Raw genomic sequence first — 17231 nt, 5'->3', positions numbered from 1 at the left:
GGCCCCCCCACCGCCCTTTTCAGAGCCCCTGGGCTGTGAGCGCGCCCCAGGCTGGCCGTCACTGGCATGGTTGGGAGGCTTTGGCGTTCCCTCCCGCCCGTCTGGGGAAGTCCTGCAGCCTTGTAGAAGGGCAGGGCGGCTCAGGTCACTGGCCTTCAAGTCCCATCCCTCCCGGCCCCTGAGAAGCCCCGAGCCAGAGCCAGGTCTTCCTCCGTTTCCTCCTTGAAAACGTGGGGTCAGACCACATGACTCTAGCCGTCTGACAGAGATTCTCTCCCAGGCCGGGCGGCCTGCCAGCCGCCTCCCATTCAGTCAGCCAGCCAGCGCGGCTCTCTCTAGGATGAGAACTAGCGTTGCTAGAGTGCTTTCAGAGGTGCAAAACGTCTTACAAATATCACATCCCAGCAGCCTTGGGAGAGTCTTGTTTTACAGAGGAGGAAACTGGCAGACAGAGGTGGGTGACTTGTCCAGGGTCCCAGCTAGTGAGCGCCTAAGACTGGATTTGAACTCGGGTCTCGTGGCCTCAGGCCCAGTGCTCTCGTGCGCGCTGTTCCAGCTGCCGCAGTCCTCGGGTCCTCACAGCCCGGGTTCCAGGACAGAACTTTTGGTTCCCTGCTGGTCTTTGTGCCCGGGCAGAGAAGGCTGCCTCCTACGCCCGGGTCCCTGATGGAGGGAGGCTGGAAGGCTTCCTCTACTGTAAATTCTGAGCACGTCTCTTCTGAGCTGGGCGGGTAATTTGCTAGGTAATTAGGGAATAAAAAAGCACTCCTGTGTTTTGTTGTCCTAGTAACCGAAGATGAGAACAAAAGAAGGCAAAAACGTGTAAGAGAAAAGCAGCAGGAGACCCTGAGCACCAAGGTGAGCTCTTCTTCCCCGGGGCTTCCCAGAGGCCTCTGCGGTGCTTTGGGGGTGCAGAGGGCATCTGCAGCTGGGGCTGAGGGCAGGCAGAGTCCCCTCCGGGAGCCCAAGCTCAGGCCCAATGGGCCCTCAGACGGCTATCGGCCAAGGAGCCTCCCCAAGGCCGTCTGTGAGGACCCCAAGGGGCCCTCCATGTTTTGGACATTCTCTGGACTTCTTTCCATTTTGAAAGAGAGGAGAAAGTGGGCTAAAGTAGATTTAACATCTCTCCTTTGTTCTTTGCTGAAAACCCTCTTACACCGAGTGTCCTCTGGGCCCGGCTTCTGTTGTTCCCGGGACCTTGGCTCCCCTCTGCCCTGTTCCTGGCTTCCAGACTTCACGGCCCCCTACCCCCACTCCTGCTCTCGCTCCCTTGTGTGTGCCGTGTCCCCACATTAGAATGCAACTGCTTCAAGGGCCGGTCTGGTTTTCTCTCTCTATTTGTATCCCCATCACCCAGCACTGTGCCTTTCCCAGGGCCTAGTACATGCTGGTTCTCTTCCTTAACGGTGGGACCCTGCCTGTCCTCCCAGAGTCTGCTTTGTCCTTGATCCCCATGTCACTGGTCCATGGGCCTGCGGGGAGGAGGCGGATGTTTCAGAAATGAACAGAATGACATTTCTAATGAGCCCCAGGGATGCACATCTAACCGTGTCACTCTAAACCTGAGACAACTGTAAGCCGAGGTCATTCTGCCCCGTGTCTTCCTCCACCTCTGAACCTCCTGCCCTGGGGCTCCCGGACTAAGCAGGGCACCGGGAAGGACCAGTGCGGAGGGCCGGGCGGAGTCGGTGTCGGACAATGAGGAACGGGGAGGGGGCTGAGAGGGCCTAGTAGCCTCCATAGCACCAAAGCGACGGCCCGAGGGGGGTGGGGAGACCCCCCGCAGGGCCCGGGGATGGGGAGCACCAGGCTAGATTCACCAGGAGTCATTGCTTTCTATGAGCAGAGCAGTGGATACTTGAAGAATGTCTTGAAACCTCGCCAGGAAACGAAACTAAGAAAACAGGAAGAAAGCTTCTATCAAATGATGGGCGAAACCTGGAAGTCGCTTGAGGGCTACAAGCTTGGGGTAAGACAGTGCTCTCCTTTGCCCAGGGCGCCCAGAAAGTCCATCTCTTTCAGAGAGACTCCTTGCTAGTGACGGCTGCTGGGGCCGCCCCCACCCCCCAGCCCCTCCTGCCTCAGGTTTAGTTATTCCTCCCTCGCCCCAGTCAGACCCTCTTTGCTGTTGCCCAGGCAGCCCTGTTGCTCCAGCCCCGGTCACCCCCTTTGCTTCCTCAGTGAGTCGGGTCCCTGACTCGCCGAGCTTCTCCTCCTCAGCTCCTGCCCTCACACTAGGGGACCTCATCTACAAAGGGCCCTCCCTCAAGCACCACCTAACGGCTGTGAGAGTGTGGTGTGCACGTAGTTACAAGATGGTGGCTCGGAAACCAGAAGGAGCCTTGGTGTCCGTGGCAGGGTGGGGGATCCTCAGAATCTGACTCCTTGGGGGTGAGGTGAAGGTCCCCCAAGAGCCAGCGTGGGTGGGGCCCCTGGCCTGGGAAAGCCAAACTCTTTCCACATCCAAGGCTCAGGCAAAGAAGATGCCAGAGGATGGGTCAGATTGAGGAGGAAACCCGAGCCCCGCTGCTGGCTTAAGACCCTCTCGGAGCCCAGCACTGTTTTGTTTTAACCTTGTTCTCTCTTTATCTAGTGAATGTTTGTGTTCTTTTGGGGGAGAAAAAGTGGCGGGAGGAACACTCAGGTGGGATTCAGGAAGTGAGTGAAAAGGGAGACTTTGCATTCATGTCGGCCTATCAGCAGATTAGAAAGCCCTGGGATCATTCAGGGAGAACCGGTGCCCGTCAGGGGGCCCCTGGGTGGCCAGTCTAAATGCGCTCCTCCGTGGGTCAGGTGATTCCCCTGGCGCATTTCGGGTCACTTCTTGCTCTGGCTACTTCTGAAATGACCTGCATGGGTCACCTTACCAGAGGAGTCTAGGGTTCGGGGGAGAGAAGCTTGAATGCTCCCTCTCCCGCCTGAGCCGGCCTCCAAACTCAAGGTCACGCTGCCTGGCTAGCCCTCAAATCAGGGCCTTGATTGCTAAGTAAAACTCACCGTCAGAATCGCAAAATCCATTCCCTTGGCCCAGCTGCAGACATAGCCTGGCCGCTCTGCCTGCCAAGTCTTCCCTGGGCAACAAGGCCAGGCCAGGCTGCTTGGGCCCTGCGGGCCGGGGACAAGCGTCTGGAAGCCAGGTCCGTCGTCCCGGGAGCTTCATCGAGACTGGCCCGAGAGCTCGGAGTGGGAGCAGGGGGACCGGGTGATCCGGGAGGTCCCAGGCCCGGTTCTACATCTGGGGAAACTGCAGGTCCCTCCCAGCAAGGTCCCACCCAAGCGGTGGCAGGCGCAGGCGCAGCTGAGGGTCTCAGGCCCGCACCCAGGTCTCCGTGCCCGCCCTTCACCCCGGGGGGCTAGCGGGAGGTGCCCGCAGCCCGGGGGAAGAAAGGTGCCTCTGCTTAATGCTTGTTCCTGCGCTTTCTGATCAGCCCCCTAACAAGGCCGAGAAGCAGGGCCTGCGGCTCTTCTCTAACAGGTCCTGCTTTTTAAAGTGACTGTCGGGTTGAGCAGCCAGGAGGTAAACTGGGGAAATGCTGGGGGGCGACGCCCGATCTCAGCCCTGAGGCGCAGCTGCTGAGGCGCCCAAGTCACCTTTTAGTCACGGGTCACCTCGAGCGTCGCCTGCGCTGGGGTGGGAGTGGGGGGCAAGGGAGCCCAAAGCGCGCTTCCTTGTTCCTCCCGCCCCTTTGGTTGGGGCTCCTTGGATGGAAACGGAGGAGCGCTCTCTGGCTGGGGAATAGAGATCTCTTCCATTCTGTTTCCTGAGCCAGGGCCCCGAAGAACCAAGTCTTGCCAGTGAAAATGGGGCACCCGACGATACCCCAAACCGAGAAGCCTCCAGGAGACGGAAGCTGCCTGAGCACGGGAGCCGTGTCCCAGCATCCCCCGAGCAGCCCAGAGCAAAGAAGGTAGCGTCACCGGGGCTGCCTCCCGGAGGCAGAGGGCGGCCAGGGCTGGGGGCATCGAGCTCTTGGCGTGCCGGGCTCAGCCTCAGCGAAGTGCCCGGGGAACCTGCCGGGGCAGCCTCCTTCCCCCCACGGCCCGGCCCCCCACCGAGCAGCAGAGCTGCCCGGGCCCCAGGGAGGCCGGGAGCGTGGACAGAGACTGCAGCCGAGGAGGGGGAGGGCTTCGTGGCTAAGGCAGACGGCTCCTTGGGCCCCAGCAAGGCAGCTGGGGGGCTTGGGCCAGGCTTTGCCCAGACTCTGGCCAAGTCTCAAGGGGCAGAAATAACCCATCGATTTAAGTGCGTTTATCAGAATCTTATGGATTCTTCGCAGAATGTGACTCTCTCAGGTCCCCGAGCCCAAGCTGCGCGGCCCTGCCTGTGAGGGGCAGCCGGCCAGGCCCCTCGGGGCTAACCTCCCAGACTCACTGTATCGTATCAAGAAAGGGACCGGCCATCACCCCCGGGGGAGCAGGTCCTTAGAACCCCTGAGCTACGGGTCGTCTCAGTACTTCTGGAGAGCCCTGGCTCTCTCCGTGGGTGCCCCCCGCCGGCAGTGGGCTGCTTCTGCCCAGAGCCCTGGACACTGGGCTTCCCCTTCCTTCCCAGGGGCCCTCGCCCCGCTGAGGGTCTGCCTGGGGCTCCTTCCCGGGGCCGGGGCCCGGGCCCTTCCTTCCCATTGTGGATGGGGCCTTTCCCTTCGGCGAATGCCTCTGAGCCAGGGCTCGTTTGGGTCCCCCTTGTGGTGGCTCCGCTGGTTTCAGGATGGAGAGGGAGGTCTCTCCCAAAGGGAGCCTCGGGGGTCGGCGGCCCGTAGCTGCTCAGGGCGTCCGGAGAAAGGAGCGCCCAGGCTGGTTTTCCGTTTGTCCCATTGCCGTTTGAGGGAAAGCAAGCAGGATGGCGGGGCCGTTGTGGAGGGAGGAAGCTGCTGTCCACTTCTCACGCCCCTTCTCCCTTTGCTCCCATGTCTCCCAAGTATTCACTCCCACTACTCCTCTCATCTAAGACCTCACCCTCACGGAGCCCTGCCACCCCCTCCCCCCAAGCCCTTTACTTTCCAGCTGTACCTTCCTAATAAGTCTCTTGACCCTTGTTGTCTAATGACAAAGAAGAGCTCCTGCCTGGACCCCCCATTGTTTGGTGCAGGACCCCCTTTGGTGCAGGGACCCCCCTGTTTGGTGCGGGACCCCCTTTGGTGCAGGGACCCCCCTGTTTGGTGCGGGACCCCCATTGTTTCATGCAGGGACCCCCCTTGTGGTGCAGGATCCCCTTTGGTGTAGGGACCCCCTGTTTGGTGCAGGACCATCCTTGTTTCATGCAGGGACCCCCCCTTGTTTGGTGCAGGACCCCCTTTGATGCAGGGACCCCCCTGTTTGGTGTGGGACCCCCATTGTTTCATGCAGGGACCCCCCTTGTGTGGTGCGGGACCCCCTTTGGTGCAGGGACCCCCCATTGTTTGGTGCGGGACCACCCTTGTTTGGTGCAGGACCCCCTTTGGTGCAGGGACCCCCCTGTTTGGTGCAAGCCCCCCCATTGTTTCATGCAGGGACCCCCATTGTTTGGTGCGGGACCCCCCTTGTTGGTGCAGGACCCCCTTTGGTGCAGGGACCCCCCATTGTTTGCTGCGGGACCACCCTTGTTTGGTGCAGGACCCCCTTTGGTGCAGGGACCCCCCTGTTTGGTGCAAGCCCCCCCATTGTTTCATGCAGGGACCCCCATTGTTTGGTGCGGGACCCCCCTTGTTGGTGCGGGACCCCCTTTGGTGCAGGGACCCCCCATTGTTTGGTGCGGGACCACCCTTGTTTGGTGCAGGACTCCCTTTGGTGTAGGGACCCCCCTGTTTGGTGCAAGCCCCCCCTTGTTTCATGCAGGGACCCCCCTTGTTTGGTGCAGGACCCCCTTTGGTGCAGGGACCACCCTTGTTTGGTGCGGGACCCCCTTTGGTGTAGGGACCCCCTGTTTGGTGCAAGCCCCCCCATTGTTTCATGCAGGGACCCCCATTGTTTGGTGCGGGACCCCCCTTGTGTGGTGCGGGACCCCCTTTGGTGCAGGGACCCTCCATTGTTTGGTGCAGGACCACCCTTGTTTGGTGCAGGACTCCCTTTGGTGTAGGGAGCCCCTGTTTGGTGCAAGCCCCCCCTTGTTTCATGCAGGGACCCCCCCTTGTTTGGTGCAGGACCCCCTTTGGTGCAGGGACCACCCTTGTTTGGTGCGGGACCCCCTTTGGTGTAGGGACCCCCCTGTTTGGTGCAAGCCCCCCCATTGTTTCATGCAGGGACCCCCCTTGTGTGGTGCGGGACCCCCTTTGGTGCAGGGACCCCCCATTGTTTGGTGCGGGACCACCCTTGTTTGGTGCAGGACCCCCTTTGGTGTAGGGACCTCCCTGTTTGGTACGGGACCCCCCTTGTTTCATGCAGGGACCCCCCCTTGTTTGGTGCAGGACCCCCTTTGGTGTAGGGACCTCCCTGTTTGGTACGGGACCACCCTTGTTTGGTGCAGGACCCCCTTTGGTGCAGGGACCACCCTTGTTTGGTGCAGAATCCCCTTTGGTGTAGGGACCTCCCTGTTTGGTACGGGACCCCCATTGTTTCATGCAGGGACCCCCCCCTTGTTTGGTGCAGGACCCCCTTTGGTGTAGGGACCTCCCTGTTTGGTACGGGACCCCCATTGTTTCATGCAGGGACTCCCCATTGTTTGGTGCGGGACCCCCCTTGTTGGTGCGGGACCCCCTTTGGTGCAGGGACCCCCCATTGTTTGGTGCGGGACCACCCTTGTTTGGTGCAGGACTCCCTTTGGTGTAGGGAGCCCCTGTTTGGTGCAAGCCCCCCCTTGTTTCATGCAGGGACCCCCCCTTGTTTGGTGCAGGACCCCCTTTGGTGCAGGGACCACCCTTGTTTGGTGCGGGACCCCCTTTGGTGTAGGGACCCCCTGTTTGGTGCAAGCCCCCCCATTGTTTCATGCAGGGACCCCCCTTGTGTGGTGCGGGACCCCCTTTGGTGCAGGGACCCCCCATTGTTTGGTGCGGGACCACCCTTGTTTGGTGCAGGACTCCCTTTGGTGTAGGGAGCCCCTGTTTGGTGCAAGCCCCCCCTTGTTTCATGCAGGGACCCCCCCTTGTTTGGTGCAGGACCCCCTTTGGTGTAGGACCCCCCTTGTGTGGTGCGGGACCCCCTTTGGTGCAGGGACCCCCCATTGTTTGGTGCGGGACCACCCTTGTTTGGTGCAGGACCCCCTTTGGTGTAGGGACCTCCCTGTTTGGTACGGGACCCCCCCTTGTTTCATGCAGGGACCCCCCCTTGTTTGGTGCAGGACCCCTTTGGTGCAGGGACCACCCTTGTTTGGTGCGGGACTATCCTTGTTTGGTGCAGGACCCCCTTTGGTGCAGGGACCACCCTTGTTTGGTGCAGAATCCCCTTTGGTGTAGGGACCTCCCTGTTTGGTACGGGACCCCCATTGTTTCATGCAGGGACCCCCCCCTTGTTTGGTGCAGGACCCCCTTGGTGTAGGGACCCCCCTGTTTGGTGTGGGACCCCCATTGTTTGGTGCGGGACCCCCCTTGTGTGGTGCGGGATCCCCTTTGGTGCAGGGACCCCCATTGTTTGGTGCAGGACCCCCTTTGGTGCAGGGACCCCCCATTGTTTGGTGCGGGACCACCCTTGTTTGGTGCAGGACTCCCTTTGGTGTAGGGACCCCCTGTTTGGTGCAAGCCCCCCCTTGTTTCATGCAGGGACCCTCCCTTGTTTGGTGCAGGACCCCCTTTGGTGCAGGACCCCCCTTGTGTGGTGCGGGACCCCCTTTGGTGCAGGGACCACCCTTGTTTGGTGCAGGACCCCCTTTGGTGTAGGGACCCCCGTTTGGTGCAGAACCCCCCTTGTTTCATGCAGAGACCCCCCCCTTGTGTGGTGCGGGACCCCCTTTGGTGTAGGGATCCCCTGTTTGGTACAGGACCCCCTTTGGTGCGGGACCACCCTTGTGTGGTGCGGGACCCCCATTTGGTGCAGAACCCCCCTTGTTTGGTGTAGGACCCCCCCTTGTTTGGTGCAGGACCCCCTTTGGTGTAGGGACCTCCCTGTTTGGTGCGGGACCCCCCTTGTTTGGTGCAGAATCCCCTTTGGTGTAGGGACTTCCTGTTTGGTGCAGGACCCCCCCTTGTTTCATGCAGGGACCCCCCCTTGTTTGGTACAGGACCCCCTTTGGTGTAGGGACCCCCATTTGGTGCAGAACCCCCCTTGTGTGGTGCAGGACCCCCTTTGGTGCAGGGACCCCCCCATTGTTTGGTGCGGGACCACCCTTGTTTGGTGCAGGACCCCCTTGGTGTAGGGACCCCCGTTTGGTGTGGGACCCCCATTGTTTCATGCAGAGACCCCCCCTTGTGTGGTGCGGGACCCCCTTTGGTGCAGGGACCCCCTTGTTTGGTGCAGGACCCTCTTTGGTGCAGGGACCACCCTTGTTTGGTGCGGGACCCCCATTGTTTGGTGCGGGACCATCCTTGTTTGGTGCAGGACCCCCTTTGGTGTCGGGACCCGCTGTTTGGTGCAGGACCCCCCTTGTTTGGTACAGGACCCCCTTTGGTGTAGGGATCCCCTGTTTGGTGCAGAATCCTCCCTTGTTTGGTGCAGGACCTCCTTTGGTATAGGGACCCCCTGTTTGGTGCGGGACCCCCATTGTTTCATGCAGGGACCCCCCCTTGTGTGGTGTGGGACCCCCTTTGGTGCAGGGACCACCCTTGTTTGGTGCAGGACCCCCCTTGTTTGGTGCAGGACCCCCTTTGGTGTAGGACCCCCCCCTTGTTTGGTGGGGGACCCCCCTTGTATGGTGCGGGACCCCCTTTGGTGCAGGGACCTTCCATTGTTTGGTGCGGGACTACCCTTGTTTGGTGTAGGACCCCCCCCCCTTGTTTGGTGCGGGACCCCCTTTGTTTGGTGCGGGACCCCCTTTGGTGTAGGGACCTCCCTGTTTGGTACGGGACCCCCCTTGTTTCATGCAGGGACCCCCCCCTTGTTTGGTGCAGGACCCCTTTGGTGCAGGGACCACCCTTGTTTGGTGCAGGACCCCCTTTGGTGCAGGGACCACCCTTGTTTGGTGCAGAATCCCCTTTGGTGTAGGGACCTCCCTGTTTGGTACGGGACCCCCATTGTTTCATGCAGGGACCCCCCCTTGTTTGGTGCAGGACCCCCTTTGGTGTAGGGACCTCCCTGTTTGGTACGGGACCCCCATTGTTTCATGCAGGGACCCCCCATTGTTTGGTGTGGGACCCCCCCTTGTGTGGTGCGGGACCCCCTTTGGTGCAGGGACCCCCCATTGTTTGGTGCGGGACCACCCTTGTTTGGTGCAGGACTCCCTTTGGTGTAGGGACCCCCTGTTTGGTGCAAGCCCCCCCTTGTTTCATGCAGGGACCCCCCCTTGTTTGGTGCAGGACCCCCTTTGGTGCAGGGACCACCCTTGTGTGGTGTGGGACCCCCTTTGGTGTAGGGACCCCCTGTTTGGTGCAAGCCCCCCATTGTTTCATGCAGGGACCCCCATTGTTTGGTGCAGGACCCCCTTTGGTGCAGGGACCCCCCATTGTTTGGTGCGGGACCACCCTTGTTTGGTGCAGGACCCCCTTTGGTGCAGGGACCACCCTTGTTTGGTGCAGAATCCCCTTTGGTGTAGGGACCTCCCTGTTTGGTACGGGACCCCCCTTGTTTCATGCAGGGACCCCCCCTTGTTTGGTGCAGGACCCCCTTTGGTGCAGGGACCACCCTTGTTTGGTGGGGGACCCCCCTTTGGTGTAGGGACCCCCTGTTTGGTGCAAGCCCCCCATTGTTTCATGCAGGGACCCCCATTGTTTGGTGCAGGACCCCCTTTGGTGCAGGGACCCCCCATTGTTTGGTGCGGGACCACCCTTGTTTGGTGCAGGACTCCCTTTGGTGTAGGGACCCCCTGTTTGGTGCAAGCCCCCCCTTGTTTCATGCAGGGACCCCCCCTTGTTTGGTGCAGGACCCCCTTTGGTGCAGGACCCCCCCTTGTGTGGTGCGGGACCCCCTTTGGTGCAGGGACCACCCTTGTTTGGTGCAGGACCCCCTTTGGTGTAGGGACCTCCCTGTTTGGTGCAGAACCCCCCTTGTTTCATGCAGAGACCCCCCCCTTGTGTGGTGCGGGACCCCCTTTGGTGCAGGGACCTCCTTGTTTGGTGCAGGACCCTCTTTGGTGCAGGGACCACCCTTGTTTGGTGCGGGACCCCCATTGTTTGGTGCAGGACCCCCTTTGGTGTAGGGATCCCCTGTTTGGTGCAGGACCCCCTTTGGTGCAGGACCACCCTTGTGTGGTGCGGGACCCCCATTTGGTGCAGAACCCCCCTTGTTTGGTGTAGGACCCCCCCTTGTTTGGTGCAGGACCCCCTTTGGTGTAGGGACCTCCCTGTTTGGTGCGGGACCCCCCTTGTTTGGTGCAGAGACCCCCCCCTTGTGTGGTGCGGGACCCCCTTTGGTGCAGGGACCCCCCTTGTTTGGTGCAGGACCCTCTTTGGTGCAGGGACCACCCTTGTTTGGTGCGGGACCCCCATTGTTTGGTGCAGGACCCCCTTTGGTGTAGGGATCCCCTGTTTGGTGCAGGACCCCCTTTGGTGCAGGACCACCCTTGTGTGGTGCGGGACCCCCATTTGGTGCAGAACCCCCCTTGTTTGGTGTAGGACCCCCCCTTGTTTGGTGCAGGACCCCCTTTGGTGTAGGGACCTCCCTGTTTGGTGCGGGACCCCCCCTTGTTTGGTGCAGAGACCCCCCCTTGTGTGGTGCGGGACCCCCTTTGGTGCAGGGACCCCCTTGTTTGGTGCAGGACCCTCTTTGGTGCAGGGACCACCCTTGTTTGGTGCGGGACCCCCATTGTTTGGTGCAGGACCCCCTTTGGTGTAGGTAGGGATCCCCTGTTTGGTGCAGGACCCCCTTTGGTGCGGGACCACCCTTGTGTGGTGCAGGACCCCCTTTGTTTGGTGTAGGACCCCCCCTTGTTTGGTGCAGGACCCCCTTTGGTGTAGGGACCTCCCTCTTTGGTGCGGGACCCCCCCTTGTTTGGTGCAGAGACCCCCCCTTGTGTGGTGCGGGACCCCCTTTGGTGCAGGGACCCCCTTGTTTGGTGCAGGGACCACCCTTGTTTGGTGCGGGACCCTCTTTGGTGCAGGGACCACCCTTGTTTGGTGCAGGACCCCCTTTGGTGTAGGACCCCCCCTTGTTTGGTGGGGGACCCCCCTTTGTTTGGTGCGGGACCCCCTTTGTTTGGTGTAGGGACCCCCCTGTTTGGTGCGGGACCCGCATTGTTTCATGCAGGGACCCCCCCTTGTATGGTGCGGGACCCCCTTTGTTTGGTGCAGGACCCCCTTTGGTGTAGGGACCTCCCTGTTTGGTGCGGGACCCCCCTTGTTTGGTGCAGAGACCCCCCCTTGTGTGGTGCGGGACCCCCTTTGGTGCAGGGACCCCCTTGTTTGGTGCAGGACCCTCTTTGGTGCAGGGACCACCCTTGTTTGGTGCGGGACCCCCATTGTTTGGTGCAGGACCCCCTTTGGTGTAGGTAGGGATCCCCTGTTTGGTGCAGGACCCCCTTTGGTGCGGGACCACCCTTGTGTGGTGCAGAACCCCCCTTGTTTGGTGTAGGACCCCCCTTGTTTGGTGCAGGACCCCCTTTGGTGTAGGGACCTCCCTCTTTGGTGCGGGACCCCCCTTGTTTGGTGCAGAGACCCCCCCTTGTGTGGTGCGGGACCCCCTTTGGTGCAGGGACCCCCTTGTTTGGTGCAGGGACCACCCTTGTTTGGTGCGGGACCCTCTTTGGTGCAGGGACCACCCTTGTTTGGTGCAGGACCCCCTTTGGTGTAGGACCCCCCCTTGTTTGGTGGGGGACCCCCCTTTGTTTGGTGCGGGACCCCCTTTGTTTGGTGTAGGGACCCCCCTGTTTGGTGCGGGACCCGCATTGTTTCATGCAGGGACCCCCCCTTGTATGGTGCGGGACCCCCTTTGTTTGGTGCAGGACCCCCTTTGGTGTAGGGACCTCCCTGTTTGGTGCGGGACCCCCCCCTTGTGTGGTGCGGGACCCCCTTTGGTGCAGGGACCCCCTTGTTTGGTGCAGGGACCACCCTTGTTTGGTGCGGGACCCCCATTGTTTGGTGCAGGACCCCCTTTGGTGTAGGTAGGGATCCCCTGTTTGGTGCAGGACCCCCTTTGGTGCGGGACCACCCTTGTGTGGTGCGGGACCCCCATTTGGTGCAGAACCCCCCTTGTTTGGTGTAGGACCCCCCCTTGTTTGATGCAGGACCCCCCTTTGGTGTAGGGACCTCCCTCTTTGGTGCGGGACCCCCCCTTGTTTGGTGCAGAGACCCCCCCTTGTGTGGTGCAGGACCCCCCTTTGGTGCAGGACCCCCCTTGTTTGGTGCAGGGACCACCCTTGTTTGGTGCGGGACCCTCTTTGGTGCAGGGACCACCCTTGTTTGGTGCAGGACCCCCCTTTGGTGCGGGACCACCCTTGTGTGGTGCGGGACCCCCATTTGGTGCAGAACCCCCCTTGTTTGGTGTAGGACCCCCCCTTGTTTGGTGCAGGACCCCCCTTTGGTGTAGGGACCTCCCTCTTTGGTGCGGGACCCCCCCTTGTTTGGTGCAGAGACCCCCCCTTGTGTGGTGCAGGACCCCCCTTTGGTGCAGGACCCCCCTTGTTTGGTGCAGGGACCACCCTTGTTTGGTGCGGGACCCTCTTTGGTGCGGGACCCCCCCTTGTTTGGTGCAGAGACCCCCCCTTGTGTGGTGCAGGACCCCCCTTTGGTGCAGGACCCCCCTTGTTTGGTGCAGGGACCACCCTTGTTTGGTGCAGGACCCCCTTGGTGCAGGGACCACCCTTGTTTGGTGCAGGACCCCCCTTTGGTGTAGGACCCCCCCTTGTTTGGTGGGGGACCCCCCTTTGTTTGGTGCGGGACCCCCTTTGTTTGGTGCAGGACCCCCCATTGTTTGGTGCGGGACCACCCTTGTTTGGTGCAGGACCCCCCTTTGGTGCAGGGACCACCCTTGTTTGGTGCAGAATCCCCTTTGGTGTAGGGACCTCCCTGTTTGGTACGGGACCCCCCCTTGTTTCATGCAGGGACCCCCCCTTGTTTGGTGCAGGACCCCCCTTTGGTGCAGGACCCCCCTTTGTTTGGTGGTGGACCCCCCTTTGGTGTAGGGACCCCCTGTTTGGTGCAAGCCCCCCATTGTTTCATGCAGGGACCCCCATTGTTTGGTGCAGGACCCCCCTTTGGTGCAGGACCCCCCATTGTTTGGTGCGGGACCACCCTTGTTTGGTGCAGGACTCCCTTTGGTGTAGGGACCCCCTGTTTGGTGCAAGCCCCCCCTTGTTTCATGCAGGGACCCCCCCTTGTTTGGTGCAGGACCCCCCTTTGGTGCAGGACCCCCCCTTGTGTGGTGCGGGACCCCCTTTGGTGCAGGGACCACCCTTGTTTGGTGCAGGACCCCCCTTTGGTGTAGGGACCCCCGTTTGGTGCAGAACCCCCCTTGTTTCATGCAGAGACCCCCCCTTGTGTGGTGCGGGACCCCCTTTGGTGCAGGGACCTCCTTGTTTGGTGCAGGACCCTCTTTGGTGCAGGGACCACCCTTGTTTGGTGCGGGACCCCCATTGTTTGGTGCAGGACCCCCTTTGGTGTAGGGATCCCCTGTTTGGTGCAGGACCCCCTTGGTGCAGGACCACCCTTGTGTGGTGCGGGACCCCCATTTGGTGCAGAACCCCCCTTGTTTGGTGTAGGACCCCCCTTGTTTGGTGCAGGACCCCCTTTGGTGCAGGGACCCCCTTGTTTGGTGCAGGGACCACCCTTGTTTGGTGCGGGACCCTCTTTGGTGCGGGACCCCCCTTGTTTGGTGCAGGACCCCCTTTGGTGTAGGACCCCCCCTTGTTTGGTGGGGGACCCCCCTTTGTTTGGTGCGGGACCCCCTTTGTTTGGTGCAGGGACCCCCCATTGTTTGGTGCGGGACCACCCTTGTTTGGTGCAGGACCCCCTTTGGTGCAGGGACCACCCTTGTTTGGTGCAGAATCCCCTTTGGTGTAGGGACCTCCCTGTTTGGTACGGGACCCCCCTTGTTTCATGCAGGGACCCCCCCTTGTTTGGTGCAGGACCCCCTTTGGTGCAGGGACCACCCTTGTGTGGTGTGGGACCCCCTTTGGTGTAGGGACCCCCTGTTTGGTGCAAGCCCCCCATTGTTTCATGCAGGGACCCCCCATTGTTTGGTGCAGGACCCCCTTTGGTGCAGGGACCCCCCATTGTTTGGTGCGGGACCACCCTTGTTTGGTGCAGGACCCCCTTTGGTGTAGGGACCCCCTGTTTGGTGCAAGCCCCCCCTTGTTTCATGCAGGGACCCCCCCTTGTTTGGTGCAGGACCCCCTTTGGTGCAGGACCCCCCCTTGTGTGGTGCGGGACCCCCTTTGGTGCAGGGACCACCCTTGTTTGGTGCAGGACCCCCTTTGGTGTAGGGACCCCCGTTTGGTGCAGAACCCCCCTTGTTTCATGCAGAGACCCCCCCTTGTGTGGTGCGGGACCCCCTTTGGTGCAGGGACCTCCTTGTTTGGTGCAGGACCCTCTTTGGTGCAGGACCACCCTTGTTTGGTGCGGGACCCCCATTGTTTGGTGCAGGACCCCCTTTGGTGTAGGGATCCCCTGTTTGGTGCAGGACCCCCTTTGGTGCAGGACCACCCTTGTGTGGTGCGGGACCCCCATTTGGTGCAGGGACCACCCTTGTTTGGTGCAGGACCCCCTTTGGTGTAGGGACCCCCGTTTGGTGCAGAACCCCCCTTGTTTCATGCAGAGACCCCCCCTTGTGTGGTGCGGGACCCCCTTTGGTGCAGGGACCTCCTTGTTTGGTGCAGGACCCTCTTTGGTGCAGGGACCCCCTTGTTTGGTGTAGGACCCCCCCTTGTTTGGTGCAGGACCCCCTTTGGTGTAGGGACCTCCCTGTTTGGTGCGGGACCCCCCCTTGTTTGGTGCAGAGACCCCCCCTTGTGTGGTGCGGGACCCCCTTTGGTGCAGGACCCCCCTTGTTTGGTGCAGGACCCTCTTTGGTGCAGGGACCACCCTTGTTTGGTGCGGGACCCCCATTGTTTGGTGCAGGACCCCCTTTGGTGTAGGTAGGGATCCCCTGTTTGGTGCAGGACCCCCTTTGGTGCGGGACCACCCTTGTGTGGTGCGGGACCCCCATTTGGTGCAGAACCCCCCTTGTTTGGTGTAGGACCCCCCCTTGTTTGGTGCAGGACCCCCTTTGGTGTAGGGACCTCCCTCTTTGGTGCGGGACCCCCCCTTGTTTGGTGCAGAGACCCCCCCTTGTGTGGTGCGGGACCCCCTTTGGTGCAGGACCCCCTTGTTTGGTGCAGGGACCACCCTTGTTTGGTGCGGGACCCTCTTTGGTGCAGGGACCACCCTTGTTTGGTGCAGGACCCCCTTTGGTGTAGGACCCCCCCTTGTTTGGTGGGGGACCCCCCTTGTTTGGTGCGGGACCCCCTTGTTTGGTGTAGGGACCCCCTGTTTGGTGCGGGACCCGCATTGTTTCATGCAGGGACCCCCCTTGTATGGTGCGGGACCCCCTTTGTTTGGTGCAGGACCCCCTTTGGTGTAGGGACCTCCCTGTTTGGTGCGGGACCCCCCTTGTCTGGTGCAGAGACCCCCCCTTGTGTGGTGCGGGACCCCCTTTGGTGCAGGACCCCCTTGTTTGGTGCAGGACCCTCTTTGGTGCAGGGACCACCCTTGTTTGGTGCGGGACCCCCATTGTTTGGTGCAGGACCCCCTTTGGTGTAGGTAGGGATCCCCTGTTTGGTGCAGGACCCCCTTTGGTGCGGGACCACCCTTGTGTGGTGCGGGACCCCCATTTGGTGCAGAACCCCCCTTGTTTGGTGTAGGACCCCCCTTGTTTGGTGCAGGACCCCCTTTGGTGTAGGGACCTCCCTCTTTGGTGCGGGACCCCCCTTGTTTGGTGCAGAGACCCCCCCTTGTGTGGTGCAGGACCCCCTTTGGTGCAGGGACCCCCTTGTTTGGTGCAGGGACCACCCTTGTTTGGTGCAGGACCCCCTTTGGTGCAGGGACCACCCTTGTTTGGTGCAGGACCCCCTTTGGTGCGGGACCACCCTTGTGTGGTGCGGGACCCCCATTTGGTGCAGAACCCCCCTTGTTTGGTGTAGGACCCCCCTTGTTTGGTGCAGGACCCCCTTTGGTGTAGGGACCTCCCTCTTTGGTGCGGGACCCCCCTTGTTTGGTGCAGAGACCCCCCCTTGTGTGGTGCAGGACCCCCTTTGGTGCAGGGACCCCCTTGTTTGGTGCAGGGACCACCCTTGTTTGGTGCGGGACCCTCTTTGGTGCGGGACCCCCCTTGTTTGGTGCAGAGACCCCCCCTTGTGTGGTGCAGGACCCCCTTTGGTGCAGGGACCCCCTTGTTTGGTGCAGGGACCACCCTTGTTTGGTGCGGGACCCTCTTTGGTGCAGGGACCACCCTTGTTTGGTGCAGGACCCCCTTTGGTGTAGGACCCCCCCTTGTTTGGTGGGGGACCCCCCTTTGTTTGGTGTGGGACCCCCTTTGTTTGGTGTAGGGACCCCCCTGTTTGGTGCGGGACCCGCATTGTTTCATGCAGGGACCCCCCCTTGTATGGTGCGGGACCCCCTTTGTTTGGTGGTGGACCCCCTTTGGTGCAGGGACCACTCAGAGATGGCCAGCTCTTGCTATGGTCACAGAGGGGAAGAGGGCAGGAACCGTTCCGAGCCGCTTGTGGACCCCGCAGTGGTTCTGTGCCTCCCACCTGCTGCTTCCTCTTCCTTCAAGGGTGCTGAGCCCCAGGATTAAAGGTGTGGGTGCCTGGGATGTCCCCAGCCTCCGCAGGGCCATCGGCTGGGTGACTTGGTCCCGGGACAGCTGCGGCTCCTCCCGTGACGACTCCTTTCCTCCGCACCCGAGTGGGGGCCCTGCCTGGGCCCCGTGACTGAGGATGAGGGCCCGAGCCCACCCTGTTCTCCTTGTAACCGTTGCCTTTTCCTCTCCCTCAGGGCCTTGTGATCCCCGAAGAGCCTCCCGAGACGGCTGAAGAAGTAAGCTTTCTCCCTGCAGAAGGAGCACTGCTCAGTGTTCCAAAGTCCGAGCTCCCCGCGAGCCCCTCTTAATGGGGGGAGGCCACAGGAGAGCCCGTTTTGCTTGGAAGCCAGATGGCGAGGCCCCTTCCGAGACCAGCGGCCGTGCCCGCCTCTTACTGCCCGTTCTCCGCGGGTGCCGGGGGGCCTCGGGCGGCCCCAGCTCTCCAGGAGCAGTGGCCG

General features: G+C 61.6%; 3 protein-coding genes across 7 annotated transcripts in view; all 3 read left to right on the top strand.

Moving 5' to 3' along the window:
* Window positions 1-17231, top strand: part of UBXN8 (UBX domain protein 8) — a 29642-nt gene that overhangs the window by 10061 nt on the left and 2350 nt on the right. The window contains exons 3-6 of the mRNA XM_051965135.1: window positions 788-858; window positions 1847-1969; window positions 3771-3908; window positions 16968-17009. Of these exons, the coding sequence (XP_051821095.1) occupies window positions 788-858; window positions 1847-1969; window positions 3771-3908; window positions 16968-17009 (374 nt within the window). The remainder of the gene's footprint in view (window positions 1-787; window positions 859-1846; window positions 1970-3770; window positions 3909-16967; window positions 17010-17231) is intronic.
* Window positions 10688-16451, top strand: LOC127540437 (uncharacterized). Of its 4 annotated transcripts, none has more exons than XR_007948145.1 (2): window positions 10688-10833; window positions 15736-16162. XR_007948145.1 is itself a non-coding variant. In XM_051965132.1 (2 exons), the coding sequence occupies exons 1-2, from the start codon at window positions 11239-11241 to the stop codon at window positions 16449-16451; spliced, it is 963 nt and encodes a 320-aa protein (XP_051821092.1). In that variant the 5' UTR covers window positions 11008-11238. The 4 variants fall into 4 exon arrangements, 1 of the variants encoding a protein (XP_051821092.1); XR_007948144.1 differs by lacking the exon at window positions 15736-16162 and adding an exon at window positions 12102-12200; XR_007948143.1 differs by lacking the exons at window positions 10688-10833; window positions 15736-16162 and adding exons at window positions 11001-11485; window positions 12102-12200.
* LOC127540441 (uncharacterized) lies at window positions 13443-15188 on the top strand. 2 transcript variants are annotated; one of them, XR_007948146.1, is made up of 2 exons: window positions 13443-13593; window positions 15068-15188. XR_007948146.1 is itself a non-coding variant. In XM_051965136.1 (2 exons), exons 1-2 carry the CDS (start codon window positions 14031-14033, stop codon window positions 15166-15168), a joined length of 660 nt encoding a protein of 219 aa, XP_051821096.1. In that variant the 5' UTR covers window positions 13682-14030. The 2 variants fall into 2 exon arrangements, 1 of the variants encoding a protein (XP_051821096.1); XM_051965136.1 differs by lacking the exon at window positions 13443-13593 and adding an exon at window positions 13682-14589 and having other exon boundaries at window positions 15068-15168.

Source organism: Antechinus flavipes, chromosome 6, assembly GCF_016432865.1.
Source record: "Antechinus flavipes isolate AdamAnt ecotype Samford, QLD, Australia chromosome 6, AdamAnt_v2, whole genome shotgun sequence".
NCBI classification, from domain to species: Eukaryota; Metazoa; Chordata; class Mammalia; order Dasyuromorphia; family Dasyuridae; genus Antechinus; species Antechinus flavipes.
Note: the sequence above shows the minus strand (reverse complement) of the source record. Positions and strands in the feature narration are given on the sequence as shown.

Excerpts from the sequence above, each read along its gene's own strand:
- LOC127540437 (XM_051965132.1), top strand. The coding sequence starts at position 11,239 with ATGCAGGGACCCCCCCTTGTATGGTGCGGGACCCCCTTTGTTTGGTGC. Across the intron at positions 11,486-15,735 it reads CAGGACCCCCTTTGGTGTAG|GGATCCCCTGTTTGGTGCAG; the intron begins GTAGGGATCCCC and ends TGGTGTAGGTAG.
- LOC127540441 (XM_051965136.1), top strand. The coding sequence starts at position 14,031 with ATGCAGGGACCCCCCCTTGTTTGGTGCAGGACCCCCTTTGGTGCAGGG. Across the intron at positions 14,590-15,067 it reads GGTGCAGGACCCCCTTTGGT|GTAGGGATCCCCTGTTTGGT; the intron begins GTAGGGATCCCC and ends CCTTTGGTGTAG.